The sequence below is a fragment of the Cupressus sempervirens genome, chromosome 3 (assembly GCF_028749045.1).
Source record: "Cupressus sempervirens isolate cs-2001-9-10 chromosome 3, ASM2874904v1, whole genome shotgun sequence".
In the NCBI taxonomy this organism is placed as follows: Eukaryota; Viridiplantae; Streptophyta; class Pinopsida; order Cupressales; family Cupressaceae; genus Cupressus; species Cupressus sempervirens.
Genome location: NC_143120.1, coordinates 492529022 through 492546474, shown reverse-complemented (window position 1 = coordinate 492546474; position 17453 = coordinate 492529022). Strand labels below are relative to the sequence as shown.

The 17453-nt window shown below is 36.7% G+C and overlaps 1 protein-coding gene across 4 annotated transcripts in view; it reads right to left on the bottom strand.

Moving 5' to 3' along the window:
- The window catches only part of LOC149567334 (uncharacterized), a 56236-nt gene that overhangs the window by 16398 nt on the left and 22385 nt on the right, over positions 1 to 17453 (bottom strand). For all 4 annotated transcript variants that reach the window (XM_089820505.1, XM_089820507.1, XM_089820508.1 and 1 more), the window contains 2 exons: positions 15172 to 15288; positions 14797 to 14946 (listed from right to left, as the gene is read on the bottom strand). In XM_089820505.1, coding sequence (XP_089676631.1) covers positions 14797 to 14946; positions 15172 to 15288 — 267 coding nt within the window. The remainder of the gene's footprint in view (positions 1 to 14796; positions 14947 to 15171; positions 15289 to 17453) is intronic.

Below are 17453 nucleotides of genomic sequence, written 5' to 3'. Positions count from 1 at the left end.
AGAGCAGATCTGCACTCTTCTTGCTTGGCGAATTTTGTGGAAGGCAAATTTTGTGGAAACTGAAATTTGTGGAAGATAAAATTCTGATTTTCAAGAGGGGCTGTGATTTTCTCCTAGAGGGAGGGCCTCAAGATTTGCAAAGGGTTTGAAATTCTCGAAGTCTGATCCTAAATTCCAAAAAGAAGATCAGGCTATTGGTAAAAGTAATTTCAAATCATTTAGAATTAAAAGGGGTCCTTAAGTAGATTTCTCTCTTTCGTTCTTGTCTAGATATTGTCTCCCTTGGTTCTTCTTGCACTCATTGTCCACCACTTTACCATCCCGTAATAGATTGATGAGATGGAGGATGGCAATGCAAGAAAGAATCCTAAGGGAACAAACACTAAGAAAGACGAAGAGGATATGATGCCCAAAACAACTTTCTTCTCGAAAATGAGGTGAATAACAGATCCGGCTATTGGTAGAGGTGACTTTTAATCATTTAGACTTGAAAGGGGTTGAATAACAGATCCGGCTATTGGTAGAGGTGACTTTTAATCATTTAGAGTTGAAAAGGGTCCTTAAGCTGACTTCCTTCTTTCGTTCTTGTCTAGATATTGTCTCTCTTGGTTCTTCTTGCATTCATTGTCCACCACTTTACCATCCTGTAATAGGGCAACTAAATGGAGGATGGTAGTGCAAGCAAGAATCTTAAGGGAACAAATACCAGGAAAGACAAAGAGGATATGATGCCCAAAACAACTTTCTTCTCAAAAATGAAGCGAATAACCAATACTAATGTCAATACAGTAAACATGATATAGGTAAAGGCCAGACTAAAGGAAGGACAATCCCCTTTGGCAAAGAAGATATACAGAAGGCAGTTGCACATCACAACCCAAGCATCTATACTTCCATTACAACCATGATGAGCGACATTGGAGTGGCGCTTGATTTTGAAGACATTAGAGAGGAAGATATCAATGAGACGAGACTCAGATCGAGATTGGATGAGCTAGGAAGGGTTGCCATCAAGAAGAAACAGTTGAACACCCTTTCCTCCCTAAATGCTTTCATTGGATTCGCAAAAGAATATGAGAAGGAACATGAGAAGACGCTACAAGCAGCAAGCAGCATGGTGAAATCAGCTGAACTCGAGATGAAGTATACACCTTGTCCTCCTATAGAGGAAGTCAACGAAAGGCTAGCTAGGTTCATTGCCTTAGCTAAAAGAACGAAAGAAAAGGGGAGAGTCATATTAGAAGATCATTTAACGTAAGCCCAAGTGGCAATTTCTCTTTCTTCTAGAATAGGACAAGTGTCTATTTCTGATTGGCTGCCATTTTGGTGCCTTCTCATTGGTTGCCACTTTTAGAATTTTTTCATTGGTCCATTGACGAGGTGGCGTCTTCTCATTGGCTGATGGTGTGGCAACTCTAATTAGGGTTTCTAGGATTCAATCTGGATCATCGGTTTTACTTTCGATCTTTACCGTCGATTGTAATTTTGGCCTCTATAAAAGGCCATTTGCTCTCATTTGTAATGGTCAGAGAAAATTGTTGCATAAGATAATGCCAAAATCACTTTCTCATTGTTGTGACTTGCATGGTGATTAAGAGCCTTTGGTATTATTGCATGGTTTCTACTTCCAAATAGTTAGAGTAACATTTGTGAGAGAGTTATGTTGGAGGATTGTTGCCAAGATACTATCAAAATTGTTCTCTATTCATTGTTGTGACTTGCATGGTGGATATACATGATCATTATGGTGTGTTGCATGGTTCTTCTCATCTCTCAAATTAAAGTAGGATTTCATTTCATGTTGTTAGAGTATAAGTAGATGGTTAATTGTATGGTGATGTTAGTGAATGTTTGATAGGGATCAATACTAGACCACTAGCATCCTAGCGGCTTGTTGGGAAGCCTTGTGTGGCAAACTAGTTTATTTTTCCTTTGAATCATTGCATCTGTGAAGGTGGGGCCACTGGTTAGCTTTCATTAGATTCAATCCTTGTCCATTTGCTAACCTTTCCATTCATAGGAGTAGGAGTAGAATACCATGTAGTTGGGCAGTCAAATTTCACTCTACGAAAGTTAGGAAGGTAGGAGTCATTAGAACCATTTTTGCTTCCTCCTCACGCAATCAACATTATCTAGCGCTACATCCTCCACCATCAACATCACCTGACACTCATACAAAATCATCACCATCTCACCAAAAACCCAAGTCATCCTTGAATTAATAGCGTAAGGCCACCTACGTGATTACCAGCAAATCACATTGATAAAACTGAGCGAGTATCCACAAGAGTAAGGAACATTGGAGTTATTCTCATATCCCATGAGCAATAACTTTTCAACAGAGAAATTGTATGTTTGATACTCCGTATCAAATATTCAATTACTAATATGTTATGTAAGTGATACAAAACTCGCATCAACAACTACCAACTGTATTATAGAGGAGGATGGCAATATCTTTGTATCTCATACTAAATGTGTGGATGAGGTTGTCTCCTGACTATCTTGAGGTAGAATCTTTTTATCTCCACCCTGTACTAAATCATCATGTATAATTTGTCCCTTTATCTCCTAGTTGATGAAAAACTAGGAATAGTAGGTGTAGTGGGCTTGTGTCCTTGGCTCCCAAATTCCCTATTGATGGTCATGTCACATAATGCTTGTGATATACCTGTCACATTACCTCCTTCCTTTGAAGCTTGTCTTGCATCCTAAATGCATAATTCTGAAGCGATGATAGTCCCTTCATGACCTTTGGAAGAAGAATTCTTGTTCTACATCTTTGCATGGGTGAAGGTAACACCTTGTTTCATCAACCTCCTCACTAGTTTATCAAGCCATGCCCTCAATTTATCCATCACCCCTCTCATCAAGGCACTTAAATTTGGAATTTTCTCTTTTGTGAACAGTTAGGCAGCTCAATTGACTTGCTCTTCGCATACCCATAACCAAGATGAACTATGTTCACATCATCCCTAATCTAGTTAGGAATAGGGACATATTCACATCTTCTCATGACATCCACTTTCATCCTAGAGCACATTTTCCTCATTACAGCCTCTTCATCCACTTTCATCCATTTTGTTTGTAGGATACTTAAGAAGCTAGTATGGTTATGGGGAAAATCCCTAGCTCCTAATATAGGTGAAAGTAGGGAATTGGATATACTGTTTCCATACTCCTCGATCAATGCAATGACATCCTTGGATAAACTTCTGCATATTTCTTCCTTAAGTGTATAAGTGATGTTCATGGTGAAGATGTCATTTGATCCTCCTGTAACTTGCCTTCTCGTGTACTTGCAACTCTAGATAATAGTCAAATACTTTAAACTGATCCTTGTCATTCCCAATCACGCCCTTCCATATGAGGTGTGGATGCTTATATTCCTCGCTATTAGGTAAATTACATACGAACTCATATAGAACTGCTTTGTTTTCCTTAAGTTTCTCAATTGTGTATCTATGTTGTCACTTATCATTCTTGCCCAATCCATCACTAACTTCCATGTGACTATCTCTTCTATGAAGTAGAACATCCAAGTGTCAAAGAAGACCCCTTGGAGCATCCCCATAACTCTGTTTAACAGAAAGATTAAGTCACTATACTCATCCTTGGAATCCTCCCTCACTAGCTTTTTTGGTAACTTCAAATAGTGCTTCCTTGGCTCACTAATCCAATTCTTGTTAATAATGTCCATACAACAATCTGGTTTCCCTTCATATAATGATTTGACTTGCTCTTTGGTCTTGGTCTGCACCTTAGGATTATATAGAATTGCAAATGTTTCTCATTTCTTCCCCGTTCAAAAATGCAAACACCTTTCCTTTAGCCCCATGTCATGGACCTCCATTATTGTACTTGTTTTTCTACTATTCAAATAAACATGAATTTACTTGTTTAGTTAATCTATTATTTATCAATATACTGTAAATGTCAATCAAGTGAATATTAAAATAATGTTTATATTATTATTGATAATGTTAACAATTAATTACATTAATAAAACATGCATTTGTTAAACATTAATGATCATTAGTCTTAATTAATAAATTATTCTTAATTAGCAAGTTAGCTAATTGATGATTAACGAAACTAACAAATTAACATCATACACAAATTTTAAGACCAAGGCACTATTAATCATGCCATGGGTCACCAAGAAAGGGCATGTCCCTCGTCTTAAATAACATAAATAATCACCATGAATGCAACTCAAAGGCATCGGACTATTGAGTGAAGAAAAAAATGGCACGTGAAGATTAGACAAGGCGGGTACAAGGCATTAGAGTGGAGGATAAACCTGCCACTTCAATTCGCACCTGGCTGAGTGACTGCATGAAAGGTACAGCAGGCCCACCTTGGTAAGTGAAGCATGTGATCCCACCTTATAACAGAGGAATGTGTTTACTAACACATGTATGCTAATATGTGAACGACTATTATTTTGAATTGATGAAACTTAGTTAATACATTTTATAATTCTAAAACGATGCAACTTGAGGCTAGAGTGTCAAACAGACCAGAAAAAAGAAATCACAGTAACAATATTATTTTGAATTGATGAAACTTAGTTAATACATTTATAATTCTAAAATGATGTGACTTGAGGCTAGAGTGTCAAACAGACCAGAAAAAAGAAATCACAGTAACAAAGGGATGGGGAAGATTTTTAAAAAAATATTACTGAAACATGACCATTATAGAAGTCTCCAAATTGAACAATTATGGAATATACAAAATCTTGCAAAATGATACTTAATCAATTTCTATAGTCTAAGTTGGGTTAATTGAGAATACTTTGCTTTGAATTTAAAGTGCATATCAATAAACATCAAGGTCCCTCAAAACCATTACAATCTCATGCATCAGGATAATCCTCCCAACTTTTCAAGTAATTGCAATCAAGTCACCAAGTTTGTGTCTAGGTTCAAATTCAATTTAGATATACTTTGGAGAAAATTGTTAACTAATAAATCTCATGAAAAATATGATTAAATTCAAATAATATAAATCTACATTTTTATTTTTATTTTGGACTGTAGGAATCAGGTATATCACCCCCTATAAACTGCAATATGTCTGATAAACTTTTTAACATGACCAGTGAAGCTAGCGCAGCACATTCTCAAGTACCATGTGGGCTGGGAGGAAACTAGACCTCATGACCTTGTCCTTTACCACAAGAAGCTCTTGCCAATCATGCTAGGCCCCCAACCCAATCTTCAATTTTTTGTTTTTATACAAAAAAATGATTTAATTGTATGAAATTTAAAGATATTGTATTATACTAAATCTTAAACCGTTACATTTTAGTATACTATATTAAATTTAAAATATTAAACTGAAATAATTTAGAAATACTACAATTTATATAAATTTAAAAATTGTTATGAATAATTAAATATATTATAAATATTTATAAAGCTAATATATTAAATATTATGAATTATAAAAATTATTGACTTTCCATTGTTAAATTCAAACCTAAAAATTTAGATTTGAAAAAACATAACAAAAAATTCAAAATAAAGACCAACTACACAATGTTAAAATATTTGTGTCTTTTGTAAATCTAACTCTATTTCCCTTGTTGATAATGGTCGGTTGATCCAAAGCACGTTTATTCCTTAAATAGTTATCCATGACACAAGGGTGCAAATCAAATGCCAATTGTCAAGTTTCATTCTAAGTCAATCTAGGTTTGTCCTTGTGGCTTCCATATTTCCATCTTCTATGTTTTTATCCCTTCCTGAGTATGTCTTTTCTTCCAACTTCATTCTCCACTCTTGCATTAAAGTTTTAGCATTCTCCATCTTGTCATGCCCTTCACTTGTCGCTTTTCCTATTGTTGTATTTGTCAAACTTCTTCGTCTTGTCATGCTTGTTGCTCAATCCCTAACAATTGTTCTATCTATGGAAGAATATAAAAGAGAAATTATTTTCATTTTGGTTCATCATCTACACTTGATCAACTCCTTTCAAAATTCGTTTTGATCACTATAATGTCCCCGATTTGGTGTTTCACCTGTTTACACATAAATAACAATTCCAATAATAAAATGGCAAGATTAACTTTGTTAGCCATTAATAATTTGAGAAAATAATGTGCATATACATTAGCTAGAGCAAAGGAAATCTTCATATAAATAGTATGACTACTCTAGAACCAGTCACAATATCATCTTGAACGGAACTTTGAGAGGGCACCGGTAAACTGCCCAGCCTAAGCCCGAGAGCATGTCACATTCACATTATGGCAAACTTGCCCACATCCAATGTAATGTCCCCTCTTTAGTTCGACATGGCATTGATCATGGATTTGCCTATTACAGACTCTCGTAGGCAAATGGTGTGGAAAGAGAGTCAATTCTGCGGATCAGATAGTCATATCTTGCTCTTGAAGAAGTGTTAAGAGGTTATATTTTATCATTATGTGATATTGGGGCCCACATGTTATAATTTTAATTTGAGTTGCACTTTTTATTTTATAAAATTACTTTATTATAAAAAAGTGCATTATAATGAGAAATTATAAAGGATGTTTCTAGAAGTTCTAGCAACTTCTTAGAAAAGTGAATAAATAGAGGGCTGGGCCTCTCATTTGGATATGCTTGGATTGGAGAACTCTTCTACTTCTTCATTGTGAAGACATTTGTGGACTTTGGATCTGCAAATTATTCGATCTTTGGGAACGAATCACTCCCTTGGATTGGCGACTTTGAGGGTGTGAAATATCACCTGAATTGTTGCATAATTGGAGTTGGTATTCAGCCATCTCATTGGAGCTTATTGAGAATTCGTTGTTAGGGTTTGTTTTTGGTTGGAATAAGGATTACAGATTTGCCCTATCATTGGAGAAGCATTTGACAAGAGTTTGAAGACAGAATAAGTGCATTTTCAGAATTGGCAAGGCAGGGTTCGGAACCACATAATTGCTCATATCTCCTCAACCCCTTGGAGTTATTTTTTATGGTTTTACAGGGTTACTACCTAACCCTAGGCGCCCATTTTCCTTGCATTTGGGGGTCCCAAAACCCTAATATTATTTTATTTCAGCAGCCGTACAGGTACGGCCTGGTACGGCCCTGCTAGTTTGGGCAGCAGCAGCAAATTAAGGATAGTTTGGGGGTGCGGTTGGAGGTCTTCATCAACGATCTGCAGCAAAACGTGGTGTTCTTCCATAGTTCTTCAAACCAGGTTCTTGCATTCTGAAATATATGTCAATTTTTGGGTAAATTTGCTGTCATACAGTCATTGTAATAATCAGACCAGAATTGGTAATAAAATAATTTCAGAATTTATTGCATTGTAATTGAAATATAGTTCAATGGCTTTATATATATTGTAATTCTGTGATTATATTCTGAAAGTACCAAATCTGAAATTACCATATTCTGAATATTGTTACTATTACACGCCAAGTGTTTGACAAAATTCCTAAGTTCAGTTTGAGGGTTTCTGTGGCCTTTATAGAGAGGGTCATTACATCCAACAAGTGGCAAGAACTATGATAGCCTACCCTATTATGTGTCTAGTGTTCCCGAATGTTTTCAGCTTGAGGGAATTTGGTCAAATAGTTAGTATGCATCTACAAAACTTGATTTAAAATGAAACAAATCATGTCATTACAACAATATTTATCATCTACCTTCCAGATTTTTAAAAGAAACTATTGTCACAAAAGTTTGCACCCTTACCTGAAGTTTGACCTAAAGGCAACCTTGTGAAACATGGAAACAATCTCCAAGCTATGGGACTTGAACTGTGAGATTGAGTCTCCAGAGAAGGTTGGCTTCCTCACTATCAGGATGCACCTGATTACTTCTTTGAAGGAAGAGGGAGGAGGAAATGCATGAAATCAAACTACCTAGTCTAATCTAGAGGGGTGATACACCAAATAGTATGTTCAATCTTATCTCTGCCTAGAACTGCACAATTCATCAATATAATCCCAAAAGACAGAAATTTAATCTTTGCTTTAACTCAACAACCACATGAAGATCATAGACCAACAAAACGCTATAAGGAAGGAGCTTCACTCTATATCATTCAAAGGCAAAATAGATACAACATACAAGTTGAAGAATGGAAGCAATACATTAACAGAAAGTGAGAAGATATTGCACAACACATTAATGGAAGAAAAAGGCACAACAAAGAAGTATATTCATTCAAAGGCAAACAAAATTACAGTAGTAGAGTATGCGATACAGCTGATACGGAATCAAAGGAAGACCGACCCTTGAAAGAGTCACAAAATCTGCCTTTATAGCTTAGGCATAACTGAGAAGACTTCCCCTGAAAACTTAAAACTCAACCACTAAGCTCGAATTGCAGAAGAATAATAATTGCTAATCCCAAAAAAAATTGATCAGATGCACGTCCATATGCAGAAAATTTGATCTTCACGTGCAAATTTGGCCCTAAAGAGACAGAAGTGGTGGCCATAACTGCTCTAACTGGTAGATGGATTACCATGGCGGCGATAGAATGAAATTAATTTATCAGGTATGGAGAACACCAAAAAGGGTTGTTGCAGGCAATCAAGGGATTTGTTCGCCATCAATGAAAACATTCTGATAGTGTTCACAACAGTGCCAAGTCAACTATGTCATCATTCAACAGGATTTAACAGTCAACTTTGCCATGCGGCCTCATATTTTTAAAATTTTCCGCCACCTCACCTGCTTTTCTAACTGCCATTGAAACTATGCGAAGCTACGATGACCTTTTTCACTTGCTGAGCACTCTGCCGCTGCTACTTACTGCTTCCTTCTACTAACCGCTGCAAAACGATGATAACCACTTACTGCTCTCATCGCTACATCACAACCTAAAACATTAACTCTTCTTTTAACGCTACGAAAGTGTGATCAATGGGCTTTTGCGGCTTCACTGCCTTAACCCCGGGTTACCCTTGACTGCGTGCGAGGATGCAAAAACCATTGATCTTGACTATTGCTCTCCATCGCAACTTCACAACTTAGAAACTGGAGTTTACCTGACTGCTTGCGATCATGCGATGGTTCAAAGTTTGGCTGCATGGCAAATAGAACATGTGTCATTTTGTCGCTTTCCCACTTTAGCTATTCTTCGTGCATCTTCGGAAAGTGAGAAAACGATAATCGTCAATCTAAGAAGATCTAACGGTAGAGATTCCATTTCGGGACCTCACTGTACTTTTCTCCTTTGATGCCCCATAAACTCCCGAAATGCCAACACCTGTCCACTATGCAAAGTCACCACCTTCTGGACTTAACTTTAACTGCATGCAAGAATGCAAAAATCATCAGTCGCAGCTTCGCAACTTAAAATCCTTTAAAGCATAACTGACCCGCGATCATGCGATCGACAATGAATCGCTCCCTTGCAACATGAATCTGGGTGTTAGCGCTAACCATTGCGAAGCCACAATGACTGTGAACTTAGCTGCTAATGATTGTTCACATTCTCGCAGCCCCTAAAACAATTAGACCTCAAACTGAAGCAACAATGCCATGGAAGGAACCTCGCACCATCTCAACTTGAAATACTCATAAGCTATTGACATACAATGTGAAGAACTTAAGACTTAGGGATATAAGAGAAAAGAACGTATGACCAAAGTTTTTACGTATCCCTTTTTATGCTTGCATGGCAATTATGAATAATTCATCAGAACATGAGACATGACTATTACCCTGGGTACTTCATGAGGATGGCAACATTGGAACAAAAAAGCGGGGGGGGTGGGGGGTGGGGTGCAAGCGCTAAAATGGTTAACAGAAACCAAAAGACATTATATATATATATTTCATAACTCACAAAATCCAAAATACTTGTTCTCAGACATTTTAGGTTTCCTCATACAGCAATATATCATATTATCATGTATTTACAAGCCTGTTACAAACTGGGAGGGCACGCTATTCAGACTTTACAACAGTAAATGACCACAATACGCAAATCCGGACTCTCTCAGTTATCACAGAAGGCTGCAAGTTGGAATGCCAGAAAATCTGGAGGTGTCTGGTATGCCCACGTGGCAACCCAGCAAGCTCTACAAACTGTATTGACTTAATTATTAACTCCACCTCTTTTCTTCCTAGCTGGATGCTTCACCTGTGACTGGCAAAAGTGCAGACCTGCAAAATGTTTAGGCTCTGGACCCACATTTTTAGTATCTGCAGATAAATGGCTTCTTCCTGGACCCTCTCCCTTATATATCCTCATTCAACCAACAAGGAAAGATAGCTGCCCGGCATAAGATAGATATACAGTGCAAATAGAGCCACATTTGCCCTAACAACAGCTTAATAGAAATCAGACCTGATATAGAAATATCATTCTTCTTTCAGAAATTTAATGGAAGCTTCAGATATGCAATAAAAACTACAGATCTTTCTGGCTGTGTCTTTTAACAGTGAGAACGATGACAGCAATGAAGATGCATGTCCTCAAGGCCCTCTGAAAACACAAATCCAACCAAGTCACCAATATTTTGAATTATACCAGCAGTTCTAGCAGCAGATTAAACTCTCTAAACGATTTCTTCAGTCCCAACCCCTTGCACTCCAAACCCAATCTGGTTGACCACTGGAAATAGATATTAAAATAAATAAACTCACACAATCTTCTGATTTTACCTGGAAGCTCAAGAATGAATTCAAGACCATATCTTTCAATGGCGTTGAGATTGATAACATAGAGGGTATGCATCCTCCAAGCCCTAGAGAGAAAACTCCACTATTCCACCAATTTCTTCAAGATATACAAGCATTCTGGAAAAGAGCTCTTCAATATAGTGCAACTTAGGACGAGTTCTCATCATTTGAGGTGCGAAACAAGTAGATGGATGATACCAAAGGAAGATTAGGAGGAGAGAATATGTTTATTTTGCAACATGAGAGTTGTGGAAACAGAGTGACATTTTATAATGAAATGCCCAGCATACAATGACATCGACTCCGGCTATGGGGATATTCTAGAAGTAGGCAATTTAGGAACTCTTTTTGAGGAATGGAACTAGATAGGGCAGCAAACTTAGTGATCAATATTCCATGTCGAAGAGTAGACTTAAAGAAACAGTTTCAAAATGCCTAAAGTTCTTAGACCCTATTTCGGGGTTGTGTGCTCTTTTTCTAGGTGGTCCCATAGGCTGCTTTGGCCTTGCAAACATTATTAAAATCTTTCATTCATTCATTCAATCTCTTTCATAACACTTTCTAAGAGCTTTTTTCACTCATCTCCACAATGTGCGAAAAACATAATCACTTTTTTTGGCATTTCCTATGATTTCGGGACTTTCCTTTTTCACCTCTATTTTTTTGTGCTTCTTTATCAGCCCCTATTCTATTGTGATTGTTTTTTCTTTGATATTTTCATGCCATATAACATGATTTTCCTTCAATTAAGTCCCCACTAACTTTTAATTATGCTTCCCATGTATAATAAATAAGGGGGGCCATTTAATTAAATATTTCCCACAAACTATAGGCTATGCATTAATAAAGTTAAACAATTAAATTAACTTTATAAAGGACTTTAATAATACATAATAAATGATCCTGTTGATATTGTGCAATTTACCATGCACATAACACTGCACTAGAAGTCCAAATATAGCCATAATAACTTACTATAAATAGTAAGTATGCTCAAAACTACCACAAAACCCTTCAGAATGGTCTACAATTAAAACTACTTAGGCCAAATATCATCAAGATCCCTAAAAGTCTTGGTTAGACCATGGGACACGGAGAAATAGGCTAACGACATCAGAAAACACATGGTATAAAAGGGAACATTACAAGAATGTCCAACTATGACCAATTCCTCCCTTGGAGCATTCCACAAGCAACGAGAATGTCCAACTATGACAGTACCGTCCATTGAAGAAATCAACTCAACTCTTGGCCCACAAGATTAAGAAATATCCAACTATAAGCAATTCCATCCCTTGACGGGATACATCGTCCAACTAAGCCCAAGAGCATGTAACATTCACATTATGGGATCTTGCCCTAATCCCAGAAGCAGCAGGAATGTCCAACTATGATGAATTCACCTCCTTGAGGCAACCAAATTATGTCTTGGCCCACAAGAGTCGGGAATGTCCAACTATGACCAATTCTATCCTCTTGAGGTGGCATACTTAGTTCAGGGGAGACGATAAACTGCATTTCCTTCTTATTTCCTCCAATCCTCCATCATGTCAACCTCTCGTCTTCATGACTAGGGATCCCTTTGGTTCACTTCAACAATTGATCAATGTGGAGATAGTTGGAGAGCTGCAATAAGGTGCCCTTGACTCTCAACCCAAGGCCCAAGGTCAGGACCTTATCCTCCTTCCCCTCATGTGGTCCTTAACTAATGGTCCTCAACCATCATCATGAAGTGGCATTGTGGTTCTTAACCATCTTTACGAGGCACCATACCTAGTGAGGATCTTTCACCATTCCCCTCGCATTCTCTTCCTTCCCTCAACATGACCGATTTATAAATGGATATTCAGATTTAACCATATTGCATATATAATCTTATTTCTACATACCACAGTAATTAAGGGATTATAAATAAGTCATTCTCTCTGTTGTATGATTGCTTCTGCTGAAGGTGTGATTGTTTCCAATGTATGATTGCCTCTGCTATGGGTTGACTGTCTGCTGTAGGATTAATTGTCTCTGCTATCTGTGCATTTCCCTCTGCTTGTGTTCGATATTCTTCTTCAAATAAGTCCCTCCAGACATTGCCTTCAGTCTGCTTCGAATCTGTATAAAGCAACCTTTTAGATTGCTCTCATTTTAGCTTATAGATCTGCTACAAATCACTTTTAGGTCTTCTCATACCCTTCCTTAAGATTTGGTCACATGCCTTCTTAATCCCACAGAGTCTGATTTTTCATAATCTCAGATCTTCTTTATAAGTCTGCTCCTGAATAAAAAGATATCGCAAAGAAAGGATGCCCAAATGAGTCTCAACATACCTCTCTTTATACCTTCCAAGAGGCAATTCTTCACCAAGCAATACAATTTATCAAATCAAGTTAGGCAGTACATATTATATTTAATTTGCATTTAAATACGTCACCAAGGGTCACAACCAGGTCGGTCAGCAATATGAACAAATGTTTATTATATTTTATCCTCGAGATAGGGCACCCATCTCTAGGAGGGTTGGCCCTCTATAGAAAATTACATTTTCTATCTATTTCAACTAATTGAATGCACCATCATATGGAGAAGGGTCAGCTATTATGATAGGATTTATATTCTCCATAAGAAGCCAGCCAAAATAATAGCAATTAGCATTAGTTAATTTTGTTTTACCACTCTTTGAAGTTGCCCCCCTAACCATAGCCCTCCTTAGAAATATTAATTAATGCCATTAAATGAGGGTTGCAATTTTGAGGGAGAGACTGAACCTAGTGATGGTCTCCTAATATATTAAGATAATATCTTATACTTTCTATAATAGTCAACTACTTGTCTGTAGTCCGTCTTTCAGTCTAGATAGGAATGTTTCCTATCCCGTCTCTTTTTTCTTCAGTCCAGATAGGAATGTTTCCTATCGTGTCTCTAGTTTTGTTTCTAATTTCATCTTCAGTCTACGTTGTTTCTTTTAGAAACAACGTCCTTGTAATTCTTTATAAGGAACACATTTGTTCCTCTGTTTATCAATCAATCATCCGGAAATCCGTTAATCTGCCAACTCTTCTTGAATCTTGTAACATAATATGGCGGGGACATAACAGTCACTTGTGTTACAAGCATGGGAATGCTAGTATGAAAACCCTAGTGATCTTAGAGGACAATATCATACAGAGATCATATTTGAGCTTTCATTGAACACAGATTCCAATCACATTGCATTAATCCATTTTACCATTGTTGTTAGTATGAAGTAGTTACCGATATTGTAGAACTACTTGAATAGTATAGAACCATTATTGTAATAAGACAGAGCTCAAGATTCCATTTCTTATTTATTGTTCAATATAGTGAGAAGATCAAGAGAGATTTCTGGCATTTGCTGTTCAAAATGTAACAATTTTGATGATATTGCCGATGCATAGTCGTTTAAAATCTGAGGTATCTAAGACATGATTGAATTTTAGGGCCAACGGAACCGTTGATTAAATGCACGAGTGTTTGTGGAGAGTTAGGAATCAGATTTTTATCATTATTATGGGCAGGGAAATAATAGTGGTACCAAAGCTGCTCATCTTGCCAACCTGTGCATTCAGAGTTCAGCTTTGCATGTTTCAGATTTATGCAGTATAGTTCAGAGCAACCAAATATCACTTGAGGAAAAAGCTGGTAAAAGAAACACTAGTTTTCAATGATCTGTGGGAATCAATGGAGGTCAAAATGGACCAATTATTACTACTGGTGCTACTGAGAAGATCATACTTGATTTAATAAATTTGAAAGCATTTTCTATTAGTCAGTGCTCACGCATATCAGAGACACATTTATATAGACTTTTAAGAACATATTGGGAAATGTGTCCATTAAATGCTAAATACAGGGAAAAAACTATGGCCAAAGTTTTATCGAACTTGTCTAAACACTAGGATTCTGTCAAACTTTGAATTGTTCAAGACATTTGTGCTTTGTACTCAACAACATTTCCCTGTGATTGAGAGTGAATAAACTTGATTTGCTTCAAAAGCAATACGAGAAAGAATAAAGAAAACTCAAGCTCTGTGGCTCTGCCAGATATTCCAATGGGGTATATATTAGTTTCTCTATAAATGGTTGTAAAGAATTGCAGGTAGATAAGTTCAAAGAATAATTGATATTGGCATCTTACCTTAGATAGAAGTTCTTGGCTCTCTGGTGACTGCTTTGTCAAACTTTGGGGTAAAATGACAGTTAATAAATCTGGCTTTTCAGCTCTTAAAGCTCCTCGAATAACAGCTGCATTGGTTCCTGAAGCTCCTGAAGTATAGATGTGATTTTTCTGAAAATTTGGGTGGTAAGATATTTGAAAGCTTTAATAATATTATTTTAAGCATAAGAGAGGCTATTTACAGAGGTAAATATTAAAAGATTTAGATATTTTTAACCTTCTAGATTATAAGAATTTTCTCGGAAATCAATTCAATTCAAGCATTGAACAATGATAGAATATCAATGTCAGAGACAATCAACATGCAAAATTGATTAGAACAGAAAGACAACATACTGTGATAACCATGGCATAGCTTAGAATCTCAATAAGTTGTTGATGCATATAACCCATATTTCTTGTTCCGAAGAAACCTATGGCTCTCGGTCCTTGTTGTTGAATGGCCAATAGCTCCTGTTCACATTGCAATCAATAAAAATATTAAAGTTCCGAGTACAAAGATAAGTGCACGCTATGTTCTTGTCCCTAAGAAAACTATAGGTCAGTTATGGTTCGCCAAGAAACAAAAATGAGAACAGAATGCAAGTATTTTAAATAATAAATTTCAATATCAACTGTAACACAGTAAAAAGACAAACCAAAGCTCCTCTTCCAACTTATCTCTATAGTTAAAAATATTAGGCAAATATTTAATTCTCTATGGCTAGTACCTGAAAAATTAAGTTGTTTGAATTTGAAATGTAAATCCATAAGCTCTATAAAGGCCATTGCAGACAGCTAGTTAAGTTGGAAGATAGATCATTTTGTATGTGGGTGTTCAGAGTTCTCTGAACCAGTTTCTATTAAGAACGAAAAAAATGGCACAAGAATTACGAGTAGCTTCTGAGAGTTATTAATGAAAATGTATTCAATCTATTGTACCATTATAACTGTTTTTAGGTTGTGCAGACTGGGAAACTTCAAGGATTGAAGAGACAGCATGTAGATAGAGGGTTTATTCCTGCCTCAAGTGTCGTTTCCATTAAGCTAAATACAGAGATGGAGGAGGAAATAGACCATAATGTTTCTGTTTTCTCCACTAATGTGTGATCTGTCAGTTCAGGGGTTTTTTGTCTAGCCTCCCTGAGCTGATGCTTGGATCTCACAACATTGAGAGCCTCTCCTTTCTAATATAGTTCATATTCACCCTATCGCTAAGGGTTTTTTATTGCAAAATGTAATGTCCCCCTTTTGGGACATTAGAAAATTTAAAGACATATTCATAAAATATTATAATTGACTTGAACAGCATGGATTAAAATTATAACAAGGTCAATTTAATATTATAAAGTGGGCTAAAAGTGACAAGGAAGGGATAAGACGAAAAGACAGGAAGGGAGTCAAAGAGTCACAACTTTTAAGATTAAAAGGGAGAGAGTCTCATTCATTGGGACATGTTTGTTTTATGATTCAAATTTCAGTTTCTCTCTTACGAGAGTTATTCACAAAGCTTCAACTTTCAGCCAGTGTGAGGACGTAGCCCCCTGTGCCGGCAAACAATCGACGCAAACCCATTGTTCGTGGAGACGTCACCTCAGGTGTCTAGCATGCGCTTATAGGTTCTTCTCTTAGCATTCCAATCTGACTATAAAATTGTGTTTAAGAATTGGGCTTTGAATAATAGTTATTGTATTGCTGTTGCATAATGCAATAACCTGTTTTAAGGTATTTTTATAAGAATCTACTAGTTTCTATTGTTGTTCCGTGATATGTCTTCCTATGTTTAAGTTCTAAATATTATTTTGAGGAAGCACCGGGTAAATATCTATTGGGAATATTTCACAAAACTTGAGAATGTTCAAGACCGAAATTAAATTGTGTGATCATCTATTTGGTTGGGAGGACAATTTTTTGTTAATGGTAAAACCATGGCACTCTGATTTCAACCCTTCTTCCAAATCATTTAATAAGATTCTGATTTGGGTTCGGCTTCCTTATCTCCCCCTTCATCATGTGTCAATTCTCTTTTAGAAAAAGTGGGAGATGCTCTTGGGGATTTTCTGATTGTGGATGATAAATCATCAGATATTCTTCATTCCATCTTTGCCCATATCCTGGTCGATATGGATATTTCTAAAGGGTTGCCTGTTGAGATCTTAATCAATTCTTCAAAGGGAGTTGGGTTCAAAGTAAGATTATAAAGGGATTCCCTTTAGGTGTAGATGATGTTTTAGAACTGGTGATGCAGTAGCTCAATGTAGATTTAGGAAACAGAAAATGGTGATTTTGTGGTGGAAAGATGCTTCAGTTCAGCATATATGAAACTCAAAGAAGCTTCTCCCAGGTGGTTGGGAAGGATTCTCAGTGTCTCATGGCTTCGTCTCCTGCTAATCTAGTTTCCAATGGTGTGGTTGTTGAGGCTAGTGTGCAGATGGTGTTCCTTATGTCGAATCCCCAATTGTGAGAGGGAATGTGCCTCAGGCTGCTATTTCCTGTGATTGTGTTACGACTATCAATTATGGTGGCATTAGTGATATTGTTTCTGTTTATGTTTAGCCCAAAAATAAAGATAAACAACATTAAACAAAATAAGGCACATAAAGGCACAACAATTTATCCTAGGAAAACCATCCAACTTG